Raw genomic sequence first — 26,927 nt, forward strand, 5'->3', positions numbered from 1 at the left:
AAAGTCTGAGCGTCACACGTGTTATTTGTGAGGTATTTCTGCTTCACTTACTGACACAAAGTAAGACTCAAAATAAGACAATTTGAAGTAAGAAGGGCGGATCCACGATTAACCCTTAGCTTTAAAGTAAAAATCCACCCTGAGGGGCTGTTCACATGGAAAAGTGCTGCTAGCAAGGAACTCTTTGAACCTTCCTGCACATGAATGAAAGGATGCGACTGAGTTTGCGAAGTGCTGAGGTGCTTTGGTGTTGTTTCGTTCGTGGAACACAGCGTGGGAAATCACCTGTCAAACTGCAACAAGCAACCAATGAATGACAACCGGGGGGGATTGTTGTTTTGTGATTACCTGACAATCAAATCTTCATCTCCACGCCTTCCTCTCCCAGACTGTTGAAGCCGAATGTGTCCCAGGACGTGCTGAATCACTCTGTGTGTGTGTGTGTGTGTGTGTGTGTGTGTGTGTGTTTTGGCCTTTGTTTCTTTGCATGAGTCATTAAATGTAAAGTGTAAAGCACTTTTGGGATATTTTTAGTGCAGCTGCAATGGACGAGATGGCAGAAAATCAACAGTCTAAAACGTCAAGAGTAAAGGTCAGACGCTTGAGTCACTCCCTCAAAATCAAAGAGCAAAGGCTTTGTTTCAAACGTAACATTTTGCTCCGACGTTTAACTCTCACACAGGGAGAAATACACTTCAGAAGAGGCTGAGATACAATGTATAAACTAGTGACAGAATCAGTTGGCCTGTATGCAGCAATAAGACGAGCTGTATCCATTTTACAAACTAAAAGTATACAGTATGTTCTCATTTTTTATGTACTGTTCTATTCTGTGCTAACAGAAAGATTTACCCCATTGGCTGTCAATCAAACTTTTTAATCCACTTTAAAATGGCACTGCCAATTAAACTTCCCAAAGAGAAAACAAAATGTGTTTCCCAAGGATTTCACTCACTTTTCAAAAGGGGTCCTGAAGCTATTACCATGATCATGAATTAATCTCCAGCTGTGAGCAGCTTCTCAACTTCCTTTATGCAGTGCATTGTGGAGCAATAGTGTCCATCAAAAAACCACCTTAATTTAGCCTACATCCTGACACCTTTGAGTATACTTAATTTAGTCACTTTTATTAGTATGTAGAAAGGAATCGGGACATGGCTATTCTGTAGTTTGAGCTTTTTTAAGATAAGGTTGAATATACATGGGTGCTGTTCAGAGACGTTTGTGACAAAAGGATTGTTTAATTTTTGTTAAAATGATGAAGCACTCAAATTGTACTACTCAGTAAAGTAGCAGATATTTCATTTCATTTTAATAATAAGTTTGCACAGAAAGCCCCAGGAGCTTGTTTCCATCTTATAGAAACCTTCTATTGGGAAAATAGACTTCCTCACCGGGGCTACCGAAACAGAGGCTAGCTTATAAAGTAATGCAGGCCATCAGCTCTTAATAACCTCCAGCTGAGAAAGTCATTCAAAGTAGGAAATGACCAACTGTAGTAAAAGCTCTCAGGGAGGAAAAATGTAAATTTCAACAAGAAAGCGAAAAAAATCCTGCATTTATTATCACAGATTGAAGATGTCTGAGGATAGCTTTGTCCTTTTAAAGTCACAAACCATAGTTTCCAACGTGATTTAAAACGGAGCAAATCATTGATTAAAAATGCAAAATGGGAGCGTCGACTGATTTCTGCCGAGGGAAACGAGCCCAGCTGTGTATCCCCACTGCGATTCCACTGGCTGGGCACCTGAGGCTCATTTCGAGCGGGATTCCAACTGATGAAGATAATTAGCCATCATTTGTTCACGTGTGAATCAGTGCTTTGAGTGTTTGGACGGGGTGATGAAGGGTTTGGCTTTAAGAAAGATTGGCTTTGTTTTTCTACTTCAGTCTTCCTGAAATTGTAAATTGAGGATGCAGGTATAACAACACATGAAAAACTGCTTTCACCTAGCTGACAACGGTTGTCTTGGAAAAATGGGTGAATGTACCTTTAATGAGTCTATTTTTTTTGTTTCTTTTTTTAGAACAACACCTGTAAGGGCATGACTGCAGGATGGGGCCGGGGATAAAGAGACGGATGGTGACTCTGCATGGGATGAAACGCGGTTGCTAAGGGATATGGACCGGGGGCATCCAGGAAAGGGATGGGGGACGCGGAGTAGAAAGACGGATGGAGAGGAGGATGAGGTGGTGGTGGTGGTGGGGGAGCAGGAGGCGGATTAAGAGTGAGAGGAGAGAGGTGTGGGGAGAAAGAGGGGAGAAGATGAGGGTATGAATGAACGGGGAGGTGGGACGGAGGAGGGAGAAGGGAGAGGTGATGCTGGATGATGGTGTGGCGGAAGGAGAAAGAGGAAGAGGAGGAGAGGGAAGGCGGGAGGAGGAGAGGAGCGTGGAGGGGGATGCACTGCGGAGGGAGGGCGTGAGGAAAACGAGGCCTCTTCTCCGTGTAGAGATGTTCGAATTCTAGCTCCTTCCTTCTCTCCCTGTCCTCCCTTTCTTTCTCCTTTCTCCTCACCCACTCCCTCTCCCACTCTTTTTGCTTCTCCTTTACCTTTTTCCTCTCCATCTGTCTCTCCTCCTCTTCCTTTCTCTCCCTCTCAGCATCTCTTTCCGCCTCTCTCTGCTCCGTGCGTACGCTCACGAGAGCGACGGCTTCCGATGCACCTCTGGCACTGTTCTCGACAACAACATGAGCACAGTGATTACAATCAGTGACATGATTATTGTCATGATAATCACGCTGACCACCGTCAATATCATCACAGCCATCTGCATTTCCGGGATCAATACCGCTGCAGGTTTGATAATCAACTGCCGATTCAGAGAGGTTGTTTTTGTGTTGGATGTGACACTGCGGTTTGCTTTCATCCTCCTCACTGAGCCCCCTTTTGTTATTTGTTTGGTTATAATCACAAGTGTGATGACATGTGCCATGTGTTTTACACCTAGAGCAGTCATTACAATCTGAGCTCTGGCTCTGAGCTGCAGTTTGCCCACTAAAAGCTGCTGTTTTGTCAGCGTCGTTTGCCATTTTTTCACTCTTTGCTGGCTTGTTTTCACATTGACAGTGGTCAGCATGTGTTTCGTTGGTGCAGCGGGTGAAGGAGTCAACAGGTGTGTCCATGGTGTTACAGGTAGGGTTGTCACTCCCATTAGTTGAGCGACGTTTGTCCACGCGATCACGCGAATGATCCTCGTCTTTGTCCGTCTCACTGCCGCCACAGCTCGGATTGCGTTTGTCGTGAGGATTGTCATGAGCATCATGCTTTCCATCTCTGTTGCACTTTTTATCGCACTGACTGCGGTCACTTGGTGTGCTACAGGTGTGGCAGTCACTCAAAGGTTTCTCAGTCCAGCACATCCTCTTCTGCTCGCCTACAGAAGCATCGGAGATAAATTGACTGTAATCATCGGCATTGCAGTTGCCGCCTTTCCTGTCATCGCAGCGGCAGTGGTGCTTGAGTTTGTCAGCGCTGTTACAGGTAAATGTTCCCTCGCTATTATTTGTTTCATGACACAGATGGTGTTTCATCCCGAAGAGAAAGTGGCAGTCAGTGTTTTTCTCCGTCCTGTTGCCCTCTGGACTGCCCAGGCGGTTGTCCAGAAGTGTCCCAGTCTTGTTGAGTTTTGTGGCGTCCTCGCCTACGCCGAGGCCAGCCTTCAACCCACCACAAGCCCTTTCCTGTCTCAAAACACATACAACTCTCCTCGTTTGTCTCCTTCCCCTTTTCCGTTTCTTCTTTGGTGTTTCCCCAGCCTCGGGAGATTCTGTCTTTCTCTTGCCGGATGTTTCTACTCTCTTTGACATCGGAATTGCATCGCCAGGGAGGGTCATGTCTGTGCAGGCCGATCTCATTCTCGGCCGTGTTTCTGGCTGTTGTGTGGAGCAGCGTGGGGCAAAGCCTAACGCAGGGTGGCTGCTTGCTGCAGGTATTGTTTGTCTTTGACTAACCGCTGTTCCTCTAAAGGGTGCAGGGACAAGACTAATCGCTGGATCACATGCTGTTTCCCCATGAGGTGTAGGAACAAGACACATTTCTGGCTCGCGTGCTGCTTCTCGACTGGGAACAGAAACGCCACTAATCACTAGGTTACACGCGTTTTCTTTAGCATCCTGAACGGCTCTTATCTCTGTCTTGCTCAGATTTCTTTGCTCCTCATGACTCTGCCCTTCGTGCTTCCCTGCTTGTGTATTTTTGTGTATCTCCCCCGTCTCTCTGTCATTCTGAGCAAGCTCGGGTGTAATTGCAGGACAGCATGGCGTCTCTATGACAGACCCAGGGACGGGGCTAATCACTGAGTTACATGCTGCACCCCTACAGAGGAGCTTTCTGAGTCCCTGGCCCCACCCGGAGGCTGATTGCTGGGATTGATGCTTGCTGGCCTCCCTTTTCACCTGCAGACACAGCTGGTTACACCGATTACACCGATTCACAGGAAGATTACTTAATAGCGCTCCTCTCTTCTCGTCATTTCTACCTGCCCTCTCTCGCTCTGACCGATCTCCTCTTGTCCTTCTCTCCTCTCCCTTCATCTTCTTTTCTCTCCCTCCTACCAGCCGATGCGCTGCAGGGTTACTTAATAGCCCTTTTTCTCTCCTCTCCTCTTTTTCGCTGCCCTCTCTTTTCAACCTCTCGTCTCCTCTCCCTTCAAACATCTGATTCTCAGAAACTCTACTTATTATCCTTCTTCCTCTTTCTGTCTCCTCTCCTCTTTTCCTCCTACCCCTCTTCCTCATTCCTCTCCTCACCCCTCCCCTCCTCTTCCTCCTCCTCTTCCTGCCTGTTTTTTGAAGGCCCAGCATCGGTACAAGGTGGCACTCTGCGGAAACTGGAACACATTTTAAAGCGCTTTCATCGTGGCAGCCGCAGTGTGCCGGAACCGCGCCGCCGTCCCTACAATGGGCTACAGGTTCCATAGGATTACCTGCCTGTCTTCCTTCTTCCCTTTCATCTATCTTCACCTCCCGTCCTCCCTCCATAGCTTCCTGCCTCTGTTGGCAGTCAGGTTGTTTGATCACAGACGGCTTTATTCTCTTCCTCCCTTCCTCTAGCCCTCTTTTCTTTTCCTCACCCCTTTCCTTGGCCCTGTTATGTGCTCTGAAGTCGTACAGTAGAGGGTTTATGCTGTAGGAGATGGAGGGCAAGGTCTTGGTGTAGCTGACCATCTCCGACGGCCAGAGAAGAACCCGGCTACCGTCTCTGCTCAGGACGCGGCAAAACGGCTCTTTGGGGCGATTTGTAGGCAAATAAGTTGATCCTTTAGCCCCGTTTGACGGAGAGAAACTTGATTCTTTGGGCTGTGTTTGGATTGAAGACTCGTTGGTGTCATTTAACACATCAGAAATTGACTTTTGCTGATTTGTAGCGGGACAAAGCAGATCTTTCAGTTCTTGGGTGGGGTTTAACTCTGTACGATAGGCCACATCGTCGTGGGTTTCAGCCTCGCTGTCTCTGCATACTGAATCTTTAGCATCAACTGTGCTTCCACTGTCAGAAATCTGCCCTGGTGTCCAACTGTTTAAACAATGATGAGCTCCAGTCCCACTTTCCCTGCCGACTTGGGCTCCAGTCCCATTGTCATTACATAAGGAGTGCTGGGCTCCATTCCCACTGATAACAAAGTCTTCAACTCTGATTACATTGCGATTAAATAAAGAAACCTGGGCTCCAGTCCCAGAGAGTCCTCCAGTTCCCCTCTCAGGAGGCATATTGGTTCCAGCCTCAGAGTGCTGGATTGCAGTTTTAATGTCCACACCGCGCTGGTTTCCAGTGTCCGAGTGACCCACGCCTACAATGTCCACGTCCGCAGATACTGGAGATTTGAGCTGCTGATCTGCAACTTTCTCCCGCGGATCTTTGACTTTTTCTTGCCCCATCACACCTTCTTGCTTCCCCGACAAGCCAGAGCCTCGCCCGGCTTGGATGAAGACGGCAGCTGATTGGTGGAGGAGGACACAGCTCCTTTTGGGCAGCGAGAAGGACACGGGGCGGACTCTGCTGCGGACAGACTGGACGGTTGGTCCGCATACTGCTCTGCCACTGTTGACGCCGATGTCGGCCGTGTTAGTAGTAATGGCGGGGGCGATTGTCTTGCTGAAGTTGGTCACGGTGGTTGTGTTGAAAATTGAGCCATTAGTGGCGGTGCTGGTGGCAGTCGTTGGGATGTTATTGGGAGTAATGGGGTTGCTTAAATAATTGTGAGCCCAAGGGATCTTGTTAAAGTGCCTGGTTTTGGTAGTGTTGATATTTGTGTTCATCGTGTTGTTTGTGGTCAGCTCATTGTAGTCCATTTGGGTCTCGTTGAGGATGCAGGATTCAGCAGCAGTAGTCTGAGTGCTGTTGGTGTCCATTGGGTCGTACGCCCACTGTGTGTTGCTCAGGAGTCTGGTTTCCAGTGCAGGGTCCAGGGGAAGGAAGGGCTGGATCAGCGGGGTTTGAGGATCTAGATGGAGGGGAGAGCAGAAAGGATTAGAGCAGCTGAAACTGGTTACATTTGCATGCAAAACATAATGGGAACATCTGCCGAACTTGACTAAAAATAAAGGGAGTAGGGAGGGATACATGTAGAAGAATAGCATTCATTTTTAAGACTTCCCATACAGTAAGTTCTTATGCATTTATTCAGCGTTCTGGCTCTTCACCATTACTCTTTTTGTTGCTTTTAACACATCTGAATTGAATTAATGGGTGTAGGATGGACTTAACAAAAACATAAGCACAGGGATGAATGTGTGGCTCACACATAGAAATGGGGGGAAAAAGATTAAGGGTTTTATTGCAACTTGAAATTTCTATCCACTTTGGAGCACAACATGCTGCCAGACATTCATCTGTCTATACATCAGTGTGGCAGATGATTAAGGCAAATTATTTCTTAAGTGAAGGTTTCCAGATGACTCATAACTTTAAAAGTAATCCATAATGTGCCTTCCACTCACACCAAAAACTTCTTTTGTTCAACAATCGAGTTTTTGAAGGGAAGCCTTCAAATGAATTATTACTCTTCCAGTACTAAATGTGAAAATGCATTAATCACTCGGAGAGGGTCGCCTTTAAATGCAGTTGTCGAACTTTTCTATCGGATTCAACTTTAAAATGAGAAAAGAGACTTTACTCAATATGCAACACATGTATTTTTCAGAAAAAGACAATAGATTGATCCTTTAACACCACAGGAACGCTGATTCCAATTCCTTCATGCTCATGCTTTCTTTATTTAAAAAAATCTTGCACTCTAAAATCCACTTGAGATGGACTGAAGGCAGCAGATATCACCTCCTGAATCAGAACAAATTCAAACGGAAAATATTACTCCAAAGTCATTCTCAAGGTTCAGTTTTTGTTGAAAGTGTTTTTGAGAGGTGTTGATTTAACTTCATGGTCGTTTTGAAGGCTGTCGTTTGTGGTGCTGTGGACTTGAATTGTGCTATACTGAGAAGTGTTTCTAATGGTCTACCTTGAAATGAATGGGGAGGACAAAGTACTGTACCTAATGAACTTGCAACTACGTGCAGTGTTATTTTGCTTATCTTAGTGTGAAAAGTAAAAATCACCACAAAAGTAGAAATAAAAAAAGGTATAGCAATAAGAGTGGAGTTTGTGCATAGGGTTTGCAGGGGAGTTGGCTTTCCTATATATGTGTGAAAAGAAGATTACTAAGGCTTTCGTCAACTTTCTGAATGTTGTTTGAGGAGATGTGTGTCAGATGTGTTATAGCCTACGGCGGCAACAGGCAGGCTCTGTAGCTACACCCCAAACCCTTAACACACAACCAGAAATCCCCCCCTTTGAATTTAAAGGAATGTATATTTGTACCATCCACTCCTCTGTCATGACTAACTGCAAACCATGCCGCATCTCTTTTGTGGACGGTGGAGCAGTTTGCTCTTCCAGCAGAGCAGTTAAATAGGGTGGTGTGACTCAACTAATACCATAGCTTCCTTTATTCTCCAACTCTATATTCACTTAAAGGTCAGCACTGTCAAGACTGTTTGCAATTCAGTCAGTGTCAGTGGCAGGGATTTGTGTGACAAAGTTCACCAGAGTTCAACTCTATTGAAATCAATTGATTTCAGTCTGCCGTTCTGCTACTCTGACCGAGCCCACCTGGAGCAATATTTCATTGACTAAATAATTGTTCCACTTGTTCGGTTGTATAGCACTTGGTCCTGAAACTGTAACTTCTCATCTCTGTGCATTTTACATCTTACACAAAGATTTCAGAGCCGTTCTAAAGTCTTCTGTCGATAAAGATATTTCAGCGTTACTGCAGCGGACTCCATTTACACACTCCGTTTAATTGCTCAATATCAAGAGTGATATCTCCATCAGCAAAACCAAACACATACTCATAAAATATTCATGTAGCAGACTACATGCCAAGTTCTTACTTGTTCCCAGTGGGGCGCTGCTCGTGTTGTTGTCGCCCCAGTTCTGCACAGAGTCCGGTCTGGTCTGGTTTGCTGGTTCCACCGCCACTGTGGTGGACCGGAACATGGGACCAGAACCTGGAGCGCTGAGGAGAGGAGAGAAGGAAAGAAGTGAAAAGATGAGGAAAGGACAAAAGAAAACAAGATAGGAGGACAAGAGGAAAGCAGGGATGAAAGATAACAAAAAGAAAAGGAAAGGAGGAAAATGATGGTGAGAATAAGAGGAGAGTAAAGAAGGAAAGGAGAAAAAGATGAGTGGAAAGGAATGAAGGAGGAGAGAAGAGGAGGATGAAAGGGAAAAAATGATATGGGAGGAAAGGAATGAAGACGAAAGAACGAAAACATTAGGAGAGAAAAGGAAGGAAATGAAAAGGAGAAGAGAGAGCAAAGGAGAAAATTATGAGTGGAAAGGAATTAAGGAGAAGAGGAGAGGACGAAAGGGGACGCATGAAAAAAGGGAGGAGAGGAAGAAAGAGGAGAGGAGAAAAGGACAGAAGGAAAGGATGAAAGGAAAGAGGAGAGGAGGATAAGAGGAAAGTGAGGATGAAAGGAAACCAATTAAATGGAAAGGAGGAGGAAACAAGTGACGAGAGGAAAGGATAAGTAGAAAGGAAGGAGGAGATGAAATGAGTCGAACAGGAAAAAAAAAAAAAAAGGGATTAGAGGAGAAGGCGGAAGGAAAGGAGGAAAGAGAAGAGCAGGAGAAAAGGATATAAATAAAAAGGAAAGGAGGATGAGGAGGAGAGGATTGAAGGAGGAGGTGTACAGGAATGAAGGAGGAGAGGTGAGGACGAAAGGGTAACAAATGAAAAGAGGAGAGGATAAAAGGAAGAAAGGAGTGGGGAGGAGAAAGGGACAGGAGGAAAGAAATGAGAGGGGAGAGGTAAAAAATGAAGAGGAGATAAGGAAAGAAATGAGAGGAAAGGATGAAAAGAAAAGGGGTGAAACAAAAGGAACAAGGACAAAAGGCAAAGGGGAGGAAAGGAGAGGATTAAAAGTAAAAGGAAATAAAGAAGAAAGGAAGACAACAAAAGGGAAACAAGGAGACAAGCGTTGCGGAGGGCGAGAGGAGAGTAGAGCTGAAATCCAGCTGAAAATCAATTTGGCCATGCTTCTCCTCTCTCTCGCTTCGTGCCAGGAGCCAAACTGCATTGTTGCAAATCTGAAAATGGCAGTGACAGCCGATACTGATACACGACTTTCTGTGCAGCGAATGGGTTCAGCAACACGACGTGATTGGTCAGAAACACTTTATAGCCATGCTGATTGTCCCCATTAAGCACAGCAAGATGCATTTTATCGGTTGCTGTGCCAACGCTCGTCGTAACCAGGGAGCTAGTTAGTGATCTCTCTTTTTCTCCTGTGTTTTATTTTTACTCATGTGAAACAAACATGTCAGTCAGTTACACACAGTGTTTCTAAATAGGTCTACTACACATTTGGCTCAACGGTCAGTCTAACTTTCATGCATGGATTTCAAATTCCTGGATGTTGAATCGTGTCTTCAGGGACTATTTTTTGGCGGAGATCTACGTTCTCTTTATTTTTGCGTGGGCGTCTTCAGGTTGTGACTTGCAGCTCTTCAGCTTCATATTTTGCATTCATGTGCTATCGTATATATATTTTGAGAAACCAAATTTTCAATTTGGTAGCTTGCCAAATAAACTCTTATCGTATCATGTTTTCAGCAAGAAGCAGCCACATCCAAATCAGCTGTTTCCAGGCCTCTGTGTTTGTTTATCATTTGTCTTGCAGGTTGTAAGACAAACAGTTACACTAACAGCATGTGAGGGCATCGCTGTTTGGCAGCCCACTTGAAAAAGTCCCAGATGTTGGAGCTTTACACCAACCCATGAACACACCGAAAGCTATAATGATTTTTTTTAGTAACATAAACACACAGCTGTAAGCTGTAAGTCAGTTTTATCAGAGTTTTGTTGTTGCTGAAAACAGCTGCCAACTGCTGCTGGAAACAGGATTAATTTAAGTGGTGAGAATAAACCATGTAACTTTAGGGCCATGATACCAAAACACTGAGTTAAAAGATGCTAAAGCACCAATAATACTAAATGTTAATATACAAATATTGATTATTGCAGCTTAAAAAGTTAAATGCTTAAAGGACAATTCAATGTATTCAACATATGTGTACTTTGTAATAAACTGTCTGTACACTTACAAAGTTCTCAATGCTTCGGTTTACATGTAGGGACCCTCATTATGCTACCGTTGAAGTGTGGTGCTATTTCGAGCCTTGTTAGTGGTGTAGAAATAAGGATTTACCCTGTGCCCCAAAAGCTAGCGTTAGCAGCTAATCCCCAGTTTGCGGTAGCTAGCTTCAAGCTAACATGTCATGAAAACATGTCCCAGAGAGCGTTCGACTCGGTACACATATGTTATTAACCCCTAGGTTCATTTTGCGCCAGAATTGTCCTTTAAATTCTTAAAGTAGATTTACTGAAATACTGAGTACCTTCGCAGTGAAAGGACCTTCAGGGAACAGGTTAATTTTGTATTCGTTTTGTCCTCTTCTCACCGTAAAGGAAATGAAAACATTGTTCTCTTTTCTAAAACGTGACTTCATAATATGCACATTGATTTATTTCAAAGAAACTCCTTCAAGCTGATTTTTTTAAACAGTTACTTTTATATCAAGTAGCATAAAATATCTCCATCTACTAGTGATAACCGTGCTTGTTGATCATGAAGAAAAAGTAAAAATTCTCTGATTCCAGCTTCTTAAATGTGAATATTTCCTAGTTTCTTCTCTCCTCTGTGACAGTCAACTCAATATCTTTGCGTTGTGGACAAAACAAGACATTTGAGGACGTCATCTTGGGCTTTGGGAAACACTGATCGACATTTTTTTACAATTTTCTGACATTTTATACACGAAAAAACGGATGGATTAATCGAGAAATGATCAACAGATTAATCGACAATGAAAATAAATGGTTAGTTGCAGCCCTATTACTCACCACTCTCCCGTTCTCCTCTCTTCATGCTTCTGGAGCCTCCTCAGCTCTCTCTTCTCCTCCCTGCGTCTCCTCTGCCTCCTGCAGGCCAGCGCTCTGTAAAACTCCCTCTGTTTCAGCTCCTTGAGGCGCTGAAGGACAAGCACAAGGATTAGGATCATTCATATTTGTAGTAGTGGTAGTGGAGATAATAGTGGTAGCAGTAGTTGTATGGGTATTAGTATTATTGTAGATTTAGATTTAGAGGTCAATTTATCTAAATACGTCAATGCATTCTGTTTCTGTGCATGTGTGTGAGAGTTTGTCTCTCCACTCTGCAATTCTTTATCTGCTGTGTGTGTGTGTGTGTGTGTGTGTGTGTGTGTGTGTGTGTGTGTGTGTGTGTGTGTGTGTGTGTGTGTGTGTCTGTGTGTATGTGCGCCAGTGTCAGCTTTAGTACAGTCCAGACCAGCTTAATTCACTTACTGAGCACTGTCTGCAAGCCGGAGATACAGATACTGTGCACGCTAGTGTGTGTGTCACAAATAATAATAATAATAATAGACCGGTGGGTTCATATCACAGACAGACAGATGACAACAGACAGACAGCGGGGCGAGCAGAAACCGACAAATAGATAAACAGACCAGAATAGACAGAGAGATAAAACACAGAGACAGACAGACAGATACAAACACATTGGGACAAAGAGACAGGCAGGAAGACAGTGTTGTTGTTGTTGTTGTTTTTTTTTTTAAAGTTTGCAGTGTAGCTTCAGCATTTCTTAGAAGGTGTACATATACAGTGAGGAGTGGACAGGGGGAAATGACAAGAAAACCTCATAATAGACCACAGATAAACAACACCAAACATAAAAATAACCATAGAGTTAAATCAACACCTGTGTGACAGTCAAAGCGAAAAACTTGACTTCTTATGTGTTAAAACCTGTTGACTTTTTGGTTTACAGGACTTATAAAGTGAATTTGTTAATTACTAAAAACATTTCTAATGTTGCCGACAATTACATGAAAATGGCAGAAATCTAAGAGGCAGATATCTTAAAACAGCGGGACGTAAAATCCATTTTATGTATTATTTGATACTGCCAGTGGGAAGTTTGGCTGGCTATCATTTCTTGTACTAGTACTGATATAATACCTGAGTTTTGCTATTTTGGAATGAAGGAAGAGAGGAAGCGCCAAACAAAGCAGTGAATCGGAAGAATTAAATGCTATTTTCTGATTGTTTTACAGCTGTTGCGTTCTTGAGCACAAATAAGCACACCCACAGCTCTGTGGGAATGTGACCTGTGTGTCGGTATGAGAAGCAGAGGCGCGTGACAAAGCAGTACCTGGGAGGAATGAAAACGGGCCGCACAACCTGCACGCTGTTACCCACATGGGGCCAAAAAGGCTCCCTGCTGACAGCCATAAACGCCCCCATACACAGCAAAATAAAAAGAAAAGAGAAAATCCAGGCAGAGGACAGGCAGGGTCTGTGCAGGTACAGACACCTCCACACACTTCTAGTGGGTCATAAGTGATGATTGAGAGGGATTCTGTTTGTATTAGTCTATACATTGTTTTTTTAGTAAAATACTGCATATTATACCTTTTAAGATTACGTCTCAAACCTTATATTTCATGTCCACCTTATCTCTAGAAAATCTTTTGTACGCCTGGTCTGATGTATGGCTTCTCACCACACATTCTTCTTTTAGCAATACCAGTTTGTGGGAAATCCTTTCGTGTGCACACTTTGTTCATACATGTGGCCCACTCCTCTGTCATGACAAACTGCAAACCTTGCTGCATCTCTTTTGTGAGCATTAGGATCTATTGTTATTATATTAAATGTTGAAGTGATTAAGTGTATTGTCTCTGGTAATGCCAAATGGACAGGTGCAAACCCACTCTACCTTCCCCAGTAGGACAGTATTGTGTTTTACCCCTCTCCACCTTACAGATTGGAAGGATAGTGACACTTGGTACTTTTGCACATTGGATTTTGAGTAAACAATGTCTTTGTGATTAACGAGCCAAGAAGAGAGAGGACTGTGTCTAACACAGTTCATCAGATGTGGATGTAAACCCCTCTTTAACCTCAGAGGCATTGTTTCCTTTCAGTTCCAGAGCACTGAACACAGAACTAACAGAAAAAATAATGTGTCACCTTCCTCCTACTCACAGATCTCACTGTGTAAATTAGATATTCAATTAGAAAAAACATACAGCCTCTTTAAGCAGTAACAATGTAGGATAAACTGGCTGTTTTTCTCAGTCTGTATCCATCACAGCAGCACATCAAGTGCCTGTGACGTAGCCTCTCTGCAAACCACTTCATTTCCAAAAGAATATGGGACCGTGACTGACCATGAACCAAAAGACGGGCAGCTTAGCTCTGTGTGTTTGTGTGTGTGTGTGTGTGTGTGTGTGTGTGTGTGTGTGTGTGTGTGTGTGTGTGTGTGTGTGTGTGTGTGTGTGTGTGTACAGGCTGGAGAATATTACTGCTAGAAAATCCATTTCCTGCAAGTGTCTCGAACAATGTGCCCTAAATGCTCTGCATCCTCAAGTAAACCTAATAACTCAGCTAACTGTGAAAAATAGTATGCCTCTTTCATCGCTCGCAAGCGAACAAATGATAATTGCAGCAAATACGTTCCTCCCAGCACCTATAATTTTGTAAACACACAAACAGCTGCAAGTTCTCAGAGTCGCCTTCCTCCACATCCCACTATGGAACAACAAACTGTTTTACTTGACACTGAAAACAGATTTTTATATATATATATATATATATATATATATAAATTATCATAGAAAGCGTAGGAATATCACAAGACATAAGACATAATTCCCCCTATTTTTCTATCACTATTGATAACCTGTGTGTTATTATATAATCAGTGTTGATGTACTATTGATTTTAACCTAGAAGGATGCCCTAGATAACTGTCGTAAATATTTGTTTGTATTGATAGAATTGTAATAACATTTTTCTGAGGAGATGAGTTCATAGAATTGCTTATTTTAGGATTTTATAAGCAAAAGTTCTAGAGAGAGTACTCTCAAGAACAAAGAAAAAGAAAGAGAAATATTTATACCAATCAGCATTCAGAATTGATAAACTCAGATTACAGTGACCTTTTTTTGCAAAAGTAAATCGATAAAATATTACACACAGCTTTTTTCTTTTAAAGGATAGTCAGTAACACTTGACGGTATCTACATAAGAGTGACATGACAGTGTCATAAACACATGACACTGTCATGACACATGAACCCTAACTGTAACTCTAACTTGTCATGACAAAACCGAATGACACTTATGTGGCGTTATGAAGCGTTATGTCATAAACGTTTATGACTTGTTTATAATGTTTTATGACACGTTCATGACAGTGTCATGTCACTCTTATGTAGATACCTTCTAGTAAAGTGTAACCGGATAGTTCAGATTAAGTGTATATATTTAGAATATTTTCACTGCTTTACCTTGCCATCAGACAGCCCTTTACAACTCGCAGAACACGGGTCGTATTGGTCTACCGCTGCCTCGATCAGTTAGTTTGTTTGATAGTTTTGTTAATTCCTAACCCTTACTAACCCTTTTAAAAAAACAAGTTAAACAATAACACTTACTAACTGAATGAGGCAACGGTGGACCAGCAACTCCTGTGTTCTGAGATGTAAAATGACTGTCAAAAGAGTCCAGTGGCTCTAAAGAGAGCAGAGATAACGGCTTCAGTTCCCCGTCTGAAAGGGCTGTCTGACAGCAAGGTAGAGTTGTACAAATATCCTAAATATACAACAACACTTAAACCGATAATAATTTTTTTTTTAGGTGACACTTACTAAAAGAAGCGTTATGTCATAAACGTTTATGACTTGTTTATAATGTTTATGACACGTTCATGACAGTGTCATGTCACTCTAAAGGCCCAGACACACAGAGCCGACGGCCAAACGTTGGCAGAAAAGGCAGTTGGGCTGATCAGTCTCCCCAAATTGGTCAAAAAATGCCTCGGAACACACCAAAGTGACGAGAGGTAATACGTCTCCATAACAGCAGGCGGCGCTAATCTGTATTGTCGCCCAAAAAATGAAAACCAGCAGGTGATTGGGGACCCAGCTGACGTGGGTCTGGAAATTCAAAGCCAGACTGTCATGGTGGCGTGTTCAGAATACGATCTCATATTGTACTAAAATAGTTCACCGAAATAGTTTCTGAAAACATTTTAAGCGATAAATGGGCCATGCAGTTGCTGAATCTGTCTTCATTTCAGATCAACAAAGGTCAGTTTAAAAGATTTTCGTCAGATTTTGAGAGACTCTAGTCACGCTCATTCCGCGCCCCGTTTCCGGGTTAGCACTCTACCAATCAGATGGGTCATTTGAGTCCGACTGCCTGCAGTGCCTGCCCCGCCGATTATACATGTCAAATCGGCCAAAAGGAAGGTCGACGGCCCCTCAGACGGAGGACGGCACGGAACACACCGAACAGACTCGAGTCACTGTCGCCAGACTGTCCAACGGCCGATTATCGGCTCGGTGTGTCCGGGCCTTTATGTAGATACCTTCAAGTAAAGTGTAACCCTTTATTTTTTAAGCACATTTATTGACATTGATAATATCCTTGTAAGTCACACTCAATCTACAACATTCCCGTGTCATAAAATCAATCAGTAGACGTTGGCAGTCCTACTGGTCATAAGAGCTGATGTTTTTATGTGTTTGTGTGTGATATTGTCGACCACAGAGTGTGTAACAGAAACCCAAGCAGAGTGCTGGAAAATCCATGACCTTGGTCAGGAGGCTTTAAGGTGTTGTGTGGCAGCATAAAGCAGACCTCTGGGTGCCTTGTTAAGGCGGTGACTCACCTGCTTGTGGTGGTGGTCGTAGGAGTTGATGTGGTTGTCGTACTGCTGGTGTCTCACGTACTGCTTATCGCAAAGCTCGCAGTAGAAACTAGAGTCTCCTTCCTCCTACATACAGAGAGAGAGAGAGAGAGAGAGAGAGAGAGAGAGAGAGAGAGAGAGAATATATAATGTTACATTGTACTATGTCTTTACAGTTTTATTAGAACATACTTTTTTGTTTCATGTTGCTTAATAATTTTTGTTTTTATATTTGCCATACAAATAGATTTATATAATGAATATAAATCCATCCTAATATTGTGATAATGTTCATATACCATTCATTTATTGTGTTTTGTCTGATGCTTTGGCAACATTGTTATTGAAACTTTCATGCCAATAAAGCCCCTTTGAATTGGAGAGAGAGAGAGAGAGAGAGAGAGAGAGAGAGAGAGAGAGAGAGAGAGAGAGAGAGAGAGAGAGAGAGAGAGAGAGAGAGAGAGAGATAACTTATAGGTGAAGTTTTCTGCTACAAAAAGGAAAGAATAAAACACAAGCTGAGCAGAATCTACCTGATTGTATAAAAGGAAACAAACAAAGAGATGATTCTACAGAGATTACAGAGAGGTTGCAAACTAATCCAATTTTCTTTCTTTAATAAAACTGAAAACACTGAGCTCTGACGATTTAAGTTGCAGGCTGCTGAATCTGTATTTCCTGCCTGTCCCCTGCTGTCCACAGGACAACAATGATTATTTTCATGACAATATTAAATGGAAGCCATAACTCATGACGTATTAGAGAAAAACAGATATCTTTCATGTCATGTTTGCACATGTTCTTCTTCTCTAAGTGAAAATATAAGACAATTATTCTGCTAAATGAACACTTCCCTTCTTAGAAACTGCTGCTACGCTTGTCAAGCTAAGATAATGGTGGCAGGTTAACCATTGAAATTCTTTGTAATTTTCAAAACAATTGGTCCTTGATATCAGACACTGTTGGACAAAAGCAGCCTCTCATTTCTTCAGCGACCATTGATTTTCCCAGCTGAAATTACAATCTTTATCTATATCTGTTGTAGCTAGCTAATTAAATAACATCAGCTTAACAACTTGTTCAAAACACCGTCTTCGGTTGACTTTTAATGTCTCCAGCTGGCAAGTTGACAAGCTGGGGTTGGTGGAGTGTAAACTTCCCCAAATATAATAAAGATCCAGGACAGAGCTGCTAACGTTATCCTAAAGGATGATAGCATGACTTCAGACTCTTTAAGGTTGGTCGTAAAAGCAAAATGAAAACAGGTGTGTGTGTGTGTGTGTGTGTGTGTGTGTGTGTGTGTGTGTGTGTGTGTGTGTGTGTGTGTGTGTGTGAGAGAGTAGTGAATCACAGTTACAGTCGGTATAGATTGTAAAATGTATTTATGGGAAATGCATATTCATCATACTCAAGCTTTTAATTTTGTTACCTTTCGTGAGTGAGTGTGTGTGTGTGTGTGTGTGTGTGTGTGTGTGTGTGTGTGTGTGTGTGTGTGTGTGTGTGTGTTCCCTTAGAATTTGTCATGTGGAGTGATGCTGTCTCTATTGCTTCCGCTGCCTAATGGGCCCTTCAATCACAACTATTGATCAGCAATCTGAGTGTCTGAGTGAACATACACACACACACACACACACACACACACACACACACACACATACACAGATACACACACAAACAAACAAACATACGTTTCTGTGAGCACACATACATCCATAGCCCTTACTACATTAAATACAGCAGTGTATCTTAAGCCCTCACACACATTCACAGAGGTAGTAATGCAGGATTTCTTTCTTTTACACACACACACACACACACACACACACACACACACACACACACACACACACACACACAATCCCCATTAATGGAAGATTGATTTATCTTTAAAAGTAGGGAACATTCAATCTGTGACACGACCTTCAGTGGAGGTCTCTCCACTTTCAAGAAGCTTCCTAAGCTCCATTAGGAGACAGACGGAGGGGCAGAAAGAGCCAGAAAGACAAACGGCGAGCGAGTCAGACTGAAGATGAGACAGAGGACAGATGGAGACAAACAGAAAGACAGTGACAAAAGCAGAGAGGAAACACAGACAACCTTGTTTAATCCCTCACGGTCCCAGAATATCCTCGGCCATTACCGCAGGGATCTCCTCCTTCAGTCAGCATTAGCTCGTCAGACAAGTGATTACTGCAGCTACCATAATTCCATTAAGTAACGAATTTATGTTACATTATTCTATTACCAAACGAAACATTACATTTGCATTATTTAATCAAAGACGGCATTGGTTTGCATTATGTCATTAAATATGTCGTTGGGTTGCATTAGCCCTCTGAAGATGGGTTTTGATGTCCATTAAACATGGCTTGCTGGATAGCTTGGACATTGCTGCTCAGTAAACGCAAATTAAAAGACATTACAGTTTAGAAGCTTTTTGGTGTACTGCATGGCAACAAAATTGAGGAGATGTTGTCTTGTTGCCATGTGAAAATATTCTCTTTTTTGTTACTTAAGCAGTAGGAGAGCTTTGTGGGAAGAGTTTAGGAAAATGTATCTGAAACGTGTTCAGATACATTTTAGATGATGATGTGTCTCGCCTCCACTTCAATCTCCAAACCTTGAGAAATATTACAGTATATTATATATTATATTAATATTTAAGCTACAGGTGTTATACTGTATCTGTAATATAAAGCAAATAGTGCATTCTGTCAATTCTTTTGTTTAAAAGGTATGAGTGCAGAGTCATTTCGTCAATTAATTGATTGATCAAATATCCATTTGCAAATAAATTTATCCACAACTGATCGACAGATGAAATATTACCTCCGCCGAGGACGTATTCTTTTCATGTTGTAGCATGAATGGGGTTCAACGGACCGGCGAACCCCGTTCAAAAATCGGGCAGTTCAATTAAGCTTTGCTTGACAGTCTGTTTAACCCTTGTGTTGTCTGGGTCAAATTTGACCCGTTTTCAGAATTTCTATATCAGAAATATGGGTTTCTTTTTAACTACCTCATTTTGATTACCCAAAAATAACATGGAGGATTCCACACAATGGTTTCGCCATTACAACAAAATGTCGGATCTCCACTTTCATTGAATTTTAGGGTGTTTTATTTCATTTTTTAGCATTTGAAAAAAAATAATGGAAATGTTTTAAACAGTATCCTGACTGAATGTTGACATATACCCTTCTGTGATGATCCTTCCTTTAATATTAGTCTAAATAATTCATCATTTCTGCTTTTGTAACTCAAGAATTAGGTATAATTTTCTATAAATGAGGTTTATTGACCATGAATTCCAATAATAAGTGTAAAACTAGTGGTAATAAGTTGGTGTTAGTGGTGTTTATACATGACAGACAATGTGTTGGCTTCCCTGATCTCCTCTAGGTCGTTCTACAACGAGCAGAAAAGGCCCGCTCACCTTTAGTTTTCAGTTTTGACCAGGGAGTGACCGAGAGTGACCTACCAGAGGATCTCAGGTTACGTTTTGGCTCGTATGAGGTAAGAAGTTCAGGAGCGTGCCTATGTTCCCACAGCCCTATGTTCAAAATCAGGCCCTATTTTCCTACAGTTCCCACATTTCCTTTTTCATAAATTTGTATCAGATTTTATCCCCCTTCCTCCCAATTTGGTAGCTAATTACACCCAACCTATTATCCAGTAGCAATGGACTACAGATGGAATGTAACCCTAACCCTAACATAGGGCCTAATTTTAAGAAAATCTTAGAAATGTGGGAACATAGGGCTGTGGGACCATTGGCCCTAATTTTCAGTGGAAAAAAAAATCTTAGAAATGTGAGAACATTGGGCTGTGGGACCATTGGACTGTGGGACCATTGAGCTGGCCCCAGAAGTTCAGCTATATAGTTTGCAGCTATCCCCATACAAGCCTTAAAAGTGATCATTACAATTTTAGAATCCACTCCTAAAACGGACTGGGAGCCAATGAAGTGATTTTAAAATCAGTGTAATGTGTTCTCTCCTGTCTGACCTGGTAAATGAGTCTGGCTGCGGCATTTTGAATGAGCTGAAGATTTTGAGGTTGTGTTGTGAGAGACATGAGAAAAGTGCATTGCAGTAATCTAACCGGGATGAAATGAAAATCCAAGTTAAAAATGACCTAATTTTTGAAATGTTTCTTAGCTGAAAAAAAAGCAGGTTTGGACAACTGAATGAATGTGCTGATCGAAGTTCAGGTGTTTGTCAAAGATAATTCTTAGTTGTCTACAATAGTTTGTAATATTAGATGAGAGGGGTAGTACGGACATAGACGGGAAGAAATATGATTTTGTGATGAATACTCATTGTCCTTCAAGCTCTGGTTTAGGTTTTAGTCTACACCAACTCCTGAGAAGGATATTTGTCTCTTTAGCGGGTAGATGTTCCACTTTCCTCACCAGCCACTTGTTTACTTCGGGTCTGTCGTTTGATGCAGGCAGTTAGCGAACACTCGGCTTGTTTGATTTTGTTTACTGGGGACGGCTGCTGCAGCCCATGTTCAGCTGGAAGACCAAGACAGTGATCTAAAAGAGGCAAAAATGTGCACAGAGCTGCAGAGCTGGATGTTCTGTTTTTATTGATGAACAACCAATTAGCTGAACTGGTTGTTTTAGTTTGACTTCTCCTTGAGACTGAAGACGGAAAAAAAAAAAGGGGAACGGTAGCATCAAATAATCTACATTTTAGGCTGTCTCGCTCATCTCAGTATCTTGAAATGTATTACTTCTGCTGAAACAAAGCTGTCGGCTATAACTAATTTGATTTTGGACGTGTTATAACTGGCTTGATAAGTCTGGAGTGCCAAGACTTGTGAAGTGTAGCGCCTCTCTGTTTTTTTCCAGCCTCTCACGCTGCCGAGCAGCTCCTGTAAATGACTTTCTTACTGACAGATCTCTTTTTCTTTCCCTCGGGGTTATGTTCTTTCTCCAAGCTCCTACTTTCTTAACACTAATGACTAACCGCAGCCAGTATGTAGATAGACTTTTTTTTTTTATCAAGTTTGCAGTTCAGTAAGGTCATTTTTTATCTTTTACAAAGGAGAGAAAATAGACACGGCCTTTATGTTGATCACTTAGTGTCCCCATGGTGTGGCACATTCATCCCCATGTTGCTTTAAAAACTGAGGACAAAGTCACAACCTTTACTGGAACCTACTGTGATAAAAGGAAATATAATTGAACTGGTGGAACTGCAAATATCTGTTATCTAACAGTGGTCTCGTCTTGCATTGCCAGACCTTCCTCCACAGCGCTGCGGAGGAGGGTCTGGCTAGTCCACACACAGCATTCCAGGATGGGAGAAAAACGTGCTCTTGTTTATTGGCATTTCTTTAAACCAATCACAATCATCATGGGTGGCGCTGAGCGCCGGACGGAGCCACGGAGCTGCTGCAAAATAGCCTCGGGAAGGAACTTGTTTTGTGTACATTCAAAAGTTGTTTTAGTCGTGCGAGAGAAAACTCAGATTGGACAGATAGTCTATAGCTAGCTGTCTGGATTTACCCTGCAGAGATCTGAGGAACAGCTAACCATAGTCCTCAGAAATCAACCGGAGTTTAAAACATTAACACAAAGAAAGCGGAAGGTAACGGACAGTGTCTTGGTTTAAACACTGTTTATTTGCTTTTTTTTTGGCTGAAACGAGGGACATTAGGCGGAATTTCCCCCGGCACCGGAGCAATCCTGGAAGTGTAACATTGTGGATATAGACTTACAAGTGGACAAACTCTTTAAATGTTTCATGAGAGTTTCATTGCACATATTTTGGATTTTGACTTTAGCAATCCCAACAGATCAGTGAGCTTGGTGAAAAGTAGCAAGGAAGGTTACTGGCGTGCAGCAGGACAAACTGACTCAACCTTTGGGAAGCATATGGCAAGGAAAGCTCATGCTGCTCCTGACTGCCCCCATCTTCGAGGGGGATGTGAGCCCTCCGGGTAACATGTAAGAGTGCCAAAATTTAAGAGTAAAATAATATAGGATTACTTTACTCACACTGTTTATTTGCTTAATTTGGAGACAAAACGATGTCGCTTTTGAACTGCGCAAGAATGTCGTATTTTCCACTGATTTTTTTTGTCCGTATATTAAATTTGATAGTGTTTTTCTGTGTGTTTTATTGTTTTGTTTAATTGCTTTTATTATTGTATGTATTTAATCAGAATTCTCATCTAGAAACAAACAAAAAGAAATCCCTTCTGGGACAATAAAGGTTTAATTTAAAAGGGAAATTAAGTGAAGTGAAATAAAGTGTGTGTGTGTGTGTGTGTGTGTGTGTGTGTGTGTGTGTGTGTGTGTGTGTGTGTGTGTGTGTGTGTGTATGTGTGTGTGTGTGTGTGTGTGTGTTTGTTTAGTGGCCAACATCCTCCATACAATCAGAATAAATGCTTTCTTCTAATTGAAAGGAAAAGCAAGCAAGTGCTTCACTTTCCCACCATCTTCATTTTACCAAATGCACCACTCAACTCTGATAGAAGGAACTATTATATTATACTGTATTATTATTTTCAATTATATTAGTGGACTGTTCTGGGCTTCTAGAGGGAAATAAGAGTTTATATTATATTTGTTTTGAAGACATCCAGACTTCCACATTATAGCAGAGCAGCAAACCTAGAATCCAACCGTAGTCTTGTAGTTTGGACTCAAACCTGTAACCTACAGCAGCTCCCAAAGCAGATATAAAAAAAATAATAAGTTTAAAGGCAAAGAAAACATTTCATTAAATTGTCTCTGTGTGGGTTAAATCAATGAGTACTTTGCGAGGTCTGTTAGTTTGGCAAATGTGGTTTCTCTTGTTCATTTACTGGAAATTAGATGTAGGTCAAGAACAGAATGACCCATCCTCCTCTCAGCTGAACAGACAGACTTGCATAGATATAACCAGAAACTGGATGGGAAACTAATGGTTTGTTGAAATGGGGAAAGCAGATGTACCACTAATGTCCAGGAAAAGGTTTGGTAATTCGTTCTTAATCCTTTTTAGAATATGTCCCACACTAAAACACTAACACAAGAGAAAGCGGAAGGTAACGGACATCCGGCTGAAACAAGGGACATCCGGCGAAATTTCCGGCGGCACCGGAGCAATCCCGGAAGTGGAGCGTTGTGGATATAGACTTAGAGTTTAGAATATGTCCCAGGATTCATCTTTACAGAAAGACAAGACTTCCAATTGTTCTTGACGTCTATATCTCATTCATATCCAATTACAAGACACTTATTGTAGGTTTGCATCTCTCTCTACTGCTACCCTCTTTATGAAAGAAATGGAGACAAATTAAGTACCTGGAGACACAATTTAGTATTTTGAAGAAATTAATTAAGCAATTCAAAAATTTGAAATATTAAATTTAAGGGGTCAGATAAACAGAACTCACAGATGCGTGCGTGCGTGCGTGCGTGCGTGCGTGCGTGCGTGCAACAGGGATCGATTGGTCAAACATATCCCCTCCCAACACCTAAACTCTACAGTATAAAACTGTTATTTCAAACCTCGCCTTGACACTAAATATTATGTCTAAAAGCTGACAACCTGGATAGCCAGTCTTTTGTTTGCCTCCAGTTACCTTAATGACCAAACAGGCAAAAGATGTATGCATTATTTCTCCACTAATAATAGCTGAAAATGTGTAAAGATTCTTATGATAGTTGTAATTACTCTTAATTCTACTAATAAGGTGCTTTATAACAAATGTGAATGTGAACAAACAGCAAAACACAATCAATTAGAAAAGGGTCATAGCAATGTACAATTTTCAGATTTTTTTATTTATTATTTTATGCATCAGTCATCGGTCTATCATGATAATAATGTTCTGTTTATCACTATCGGTGAGTTAGCTTAGTTTAATAAGCTGATTGTGAAAGAGCTACACGGGAGAGTTTAGCTGCTTCTCTTTGCCTCTGGGAAATGCACTTCTGCTCACTCAGCTGTTGGAGTTGCTGCATTTCAGTTAGCCAAAACAACTTTCCTTTTGTACGCGCAGGGGACCTCCTGGATCACTTCACATTTCATGAAATGTTGTCAGAGTCAAAGCATGCTGGCAGACTCAGGGTTGTGTGTGCTGAGGGACTGCAACAAAGAGAGGCAGAGGCTCCTGCTGCTGCTGCCCGCCAGCTGCAGCTCGAGCTGGGACTATAAAGGCTGAGCTGCCCTGAGCCCACTGGATGTATCTGTTCTCCAGCTGTCCACCGAGTTGCACTGAGGTCTTTTTCTGGACTTTCTTTTTTTGTTGTTGAATTCAGTTGCTGACACCAGCACTGAAGGAGGAGCACTGAAGGAGTGTGTTTGGGTGGGGGGCTGAAAATGTTCTCAAGAAGAACTGAAAAAAAAACAACCAATTAGAAGCAAGAGAGATTTTATTGGCATCAAATAATTAACTGGTTAACCACCCAGTGAGCATTAACGTCAAATTTGGCTGTAAAGTTTTTTGATGTCTAGGTTACATAAATCCACATAAAACACAATCATTATTGTGTTTTTATATCAGGTGAAACAGCATGCCTTCTGCAGGCTTAAGTGTGATTTATGGTTCTGCGGAGGCTCCACGCAGAGCTTTGGCCGTAGCCTATGTAAGTGGCCTGATGTTTATACTTGGGCGCTGATGTGTGCTTCGAGCCGGCGTGTGTGTGTGTGTGTGTGTGTGTGTGTGTGTGTGTGGGGGGAGTGTGTGGTAGAGCGAGGGAGAAGTGAGAGAGTGACAGCGATTAGCTTTGCGGCGAGTAGTGACTAGTCCTAGTGAGAGAAACAAAGTGTCTCCCCTGTTCTTTCTGACCACGGTGGGAAATCTGGAGCAGGACAAGTTAACCCTCTCCTTGATTTCATGTTGTTAATGGAGAAGGAGAACCAGGAAATGAGTCGGGGGGGGGGGAAATGCAACGCTACCAAGCCACGGCCGAGCGATGTGCGTTGCCGCGACGTGTAGTTCCATTTTTCGAGCGGTGCGCGTCAGGCTACGGCGTACGGTCCGGCGTGTCTCCACGTACCTACGCACATAGCCACAGCGTAGATTTTACGCAAAAGCATAAATTAAGCTTTACGAAGCAGCCAAGTAAACAAACTTCGGTCTGAGGGTTTGCCACACGCGTCATGTCGTACAGACCCTGAAATCTGGCAGCCGAGTAGGAAAACATTCATGTCAGCCTCATTGTCGTAATAACAGCTGGTGAATACAGGGAATTCTAGATCTCCCAGTTGACAAAAAAAATAAGAAGAAGTGCCAACAAATTAGTGCCAAAATGGCAAATAAAGGAAATGTAATTCAAACACAACTACAATTGATTCACCTAATCAGAAGAACAGTATCACACAGGTTTATGTATTTGTGGTTTAATGAACCTTTACAAAATATGTAACACAGTGAAAGTTTCTAATTTAGGCTTCCTGTCAGTATATCTGGTATGAATATGGATTTAGCAATGGGTTTAACCATCTTGAAAACAATGTGTGAATATTGTGAAAGTCATTACTGGGGTGTATTTTTGTTCTTCTCTATTGTTCCAGCATATAGATCATATAGATCATGTGCAAAGCATACTGGTATATGTAGGCACTGAAGAGGAGGGCTCCAGGCTAATTAACTTGATGACACGACAACAAAGAAGGACATTTACATTCGTGCAAAACTTGCTCAAAAATCTTAAATCTCTTAATATTTCAATGGCAACTGGAAAGATTTTTTTGATCCTGCCTAATTTCTCCGGCAGTGAGCTGAAGTCCAGCATTAAAGGTGCAAGAATATATAATGTTTACATGAAAAAAGGGTCAAGAACAAGAACAGTTTTTTCTCTGTAGGGACGGGTGGCTCATGATTTTAAAAGAACGACAACTTTCTTCAGACCCACACTGGATGCAGAGTCTCGAACACAAGGGGAAGATGTGTGTGAATGTGGACTGTAGCCTAAAGACGTGAGAGATCAAACATATGGCAGTGCGTCTGGCTTAATATCCGTAATGCAGAATTTTATGCATATTTGACAAAGTTGTGTTGCGTAAAGGGGGCAAAGAGGATGAGTAACATTTGGAACGGGGCTGTGCTGCAAACAAATTTAAACTGATGCTACTGACTACCTTTGACAATAGCACATCCAAAGAATGGCTTATGTAACTTGGATGATGAATTTTGAGTCCAACTCTTTGCCACCAGGCTTGAACATTCCAAAACGGAGGATAAACAACCAAATATGCCTTTGCTAAAGGTGGTTTTGCAAAACAGTTTTTTCTCTCCTTGATGAGTCAAACTTTGCAGACTTTTCAGGCGGTTTTCCAACAATGTTTCGGATGTGTTTTGTACTGCTGGTTCAGTCCAGTGTTTGGTCCCTTCTGTGCCTGGTTAATTAGAACAAGTTAACCTGATTATCTTGTTGGGACATTACCTCAGTTTGAACTTTGACTGAACTCTTTCAGGAACCATGTAATTGCTGCAACATCAACAGATCTGTGACACATCTGTAGCAGCCATTAATGGAAAGCAATATGCCACTAAACCAATCATTGTTTTGTGATTGGCAGGTCATGCAGGTCAAAAGACATCTAGCTCAAAACTGCGCTGTCTTTTGACCTGCAGATCATCAAATCAATGTTTACTGTAAGGTTTGCTTGTGTCTGTCTAATCATCATAT

The 26,927-nt window shown here is 42.0% G+C and overlaps 1 protein-coding gene across 1 annotated transcript in view; it reads right to left on the reverse strand.

The window, feature by feature from the left end:
* Positions 1-979: 979 nt before the first annotated feature.
* Positions 980-26,927, reverse strand: part of LOC144532845 (uncharacterized) — a 64,030-nt gene continuing 38,082 nt past the window's right edge. Inside the window, exons 2-5 of the mRNA XM_078273781.1 lie at positions 16,271-16,375; positions 11,413-11,540; positions 8,396-8,520; positions 980-6,447 (exon numbers count right to left, since the gene is read on the reverse strand). Of these exons, the coding sequence (XP_078129907.1) occupies positions 2,024-6,447; positions 8,396-8,520; positions 11,413-11,540; positions 16,271-16,375 (4,782 nt within the window). The 3' untranslated portion in view covers positions 980-2,023. The remainder of the gene's footprint in view (positions 6,448-8,395; positions 8,521-11,412; positions 11,541-16,270; positions 16,376-26,927) is intronic.

Source organism: Sander vitreus, chromosome 17 (assembly GCF_031162955.1).
Source record: "Sander vitreus isolate 19-12246 chromosome 17, sanVit1, whole genome shotgun sequence".
NCBI classification, from domain to species: Eukaryota; Metazoa; Chordata; class Actinopteri; order Perciformes; family Percidae; genus Sander; species Sander vitreus.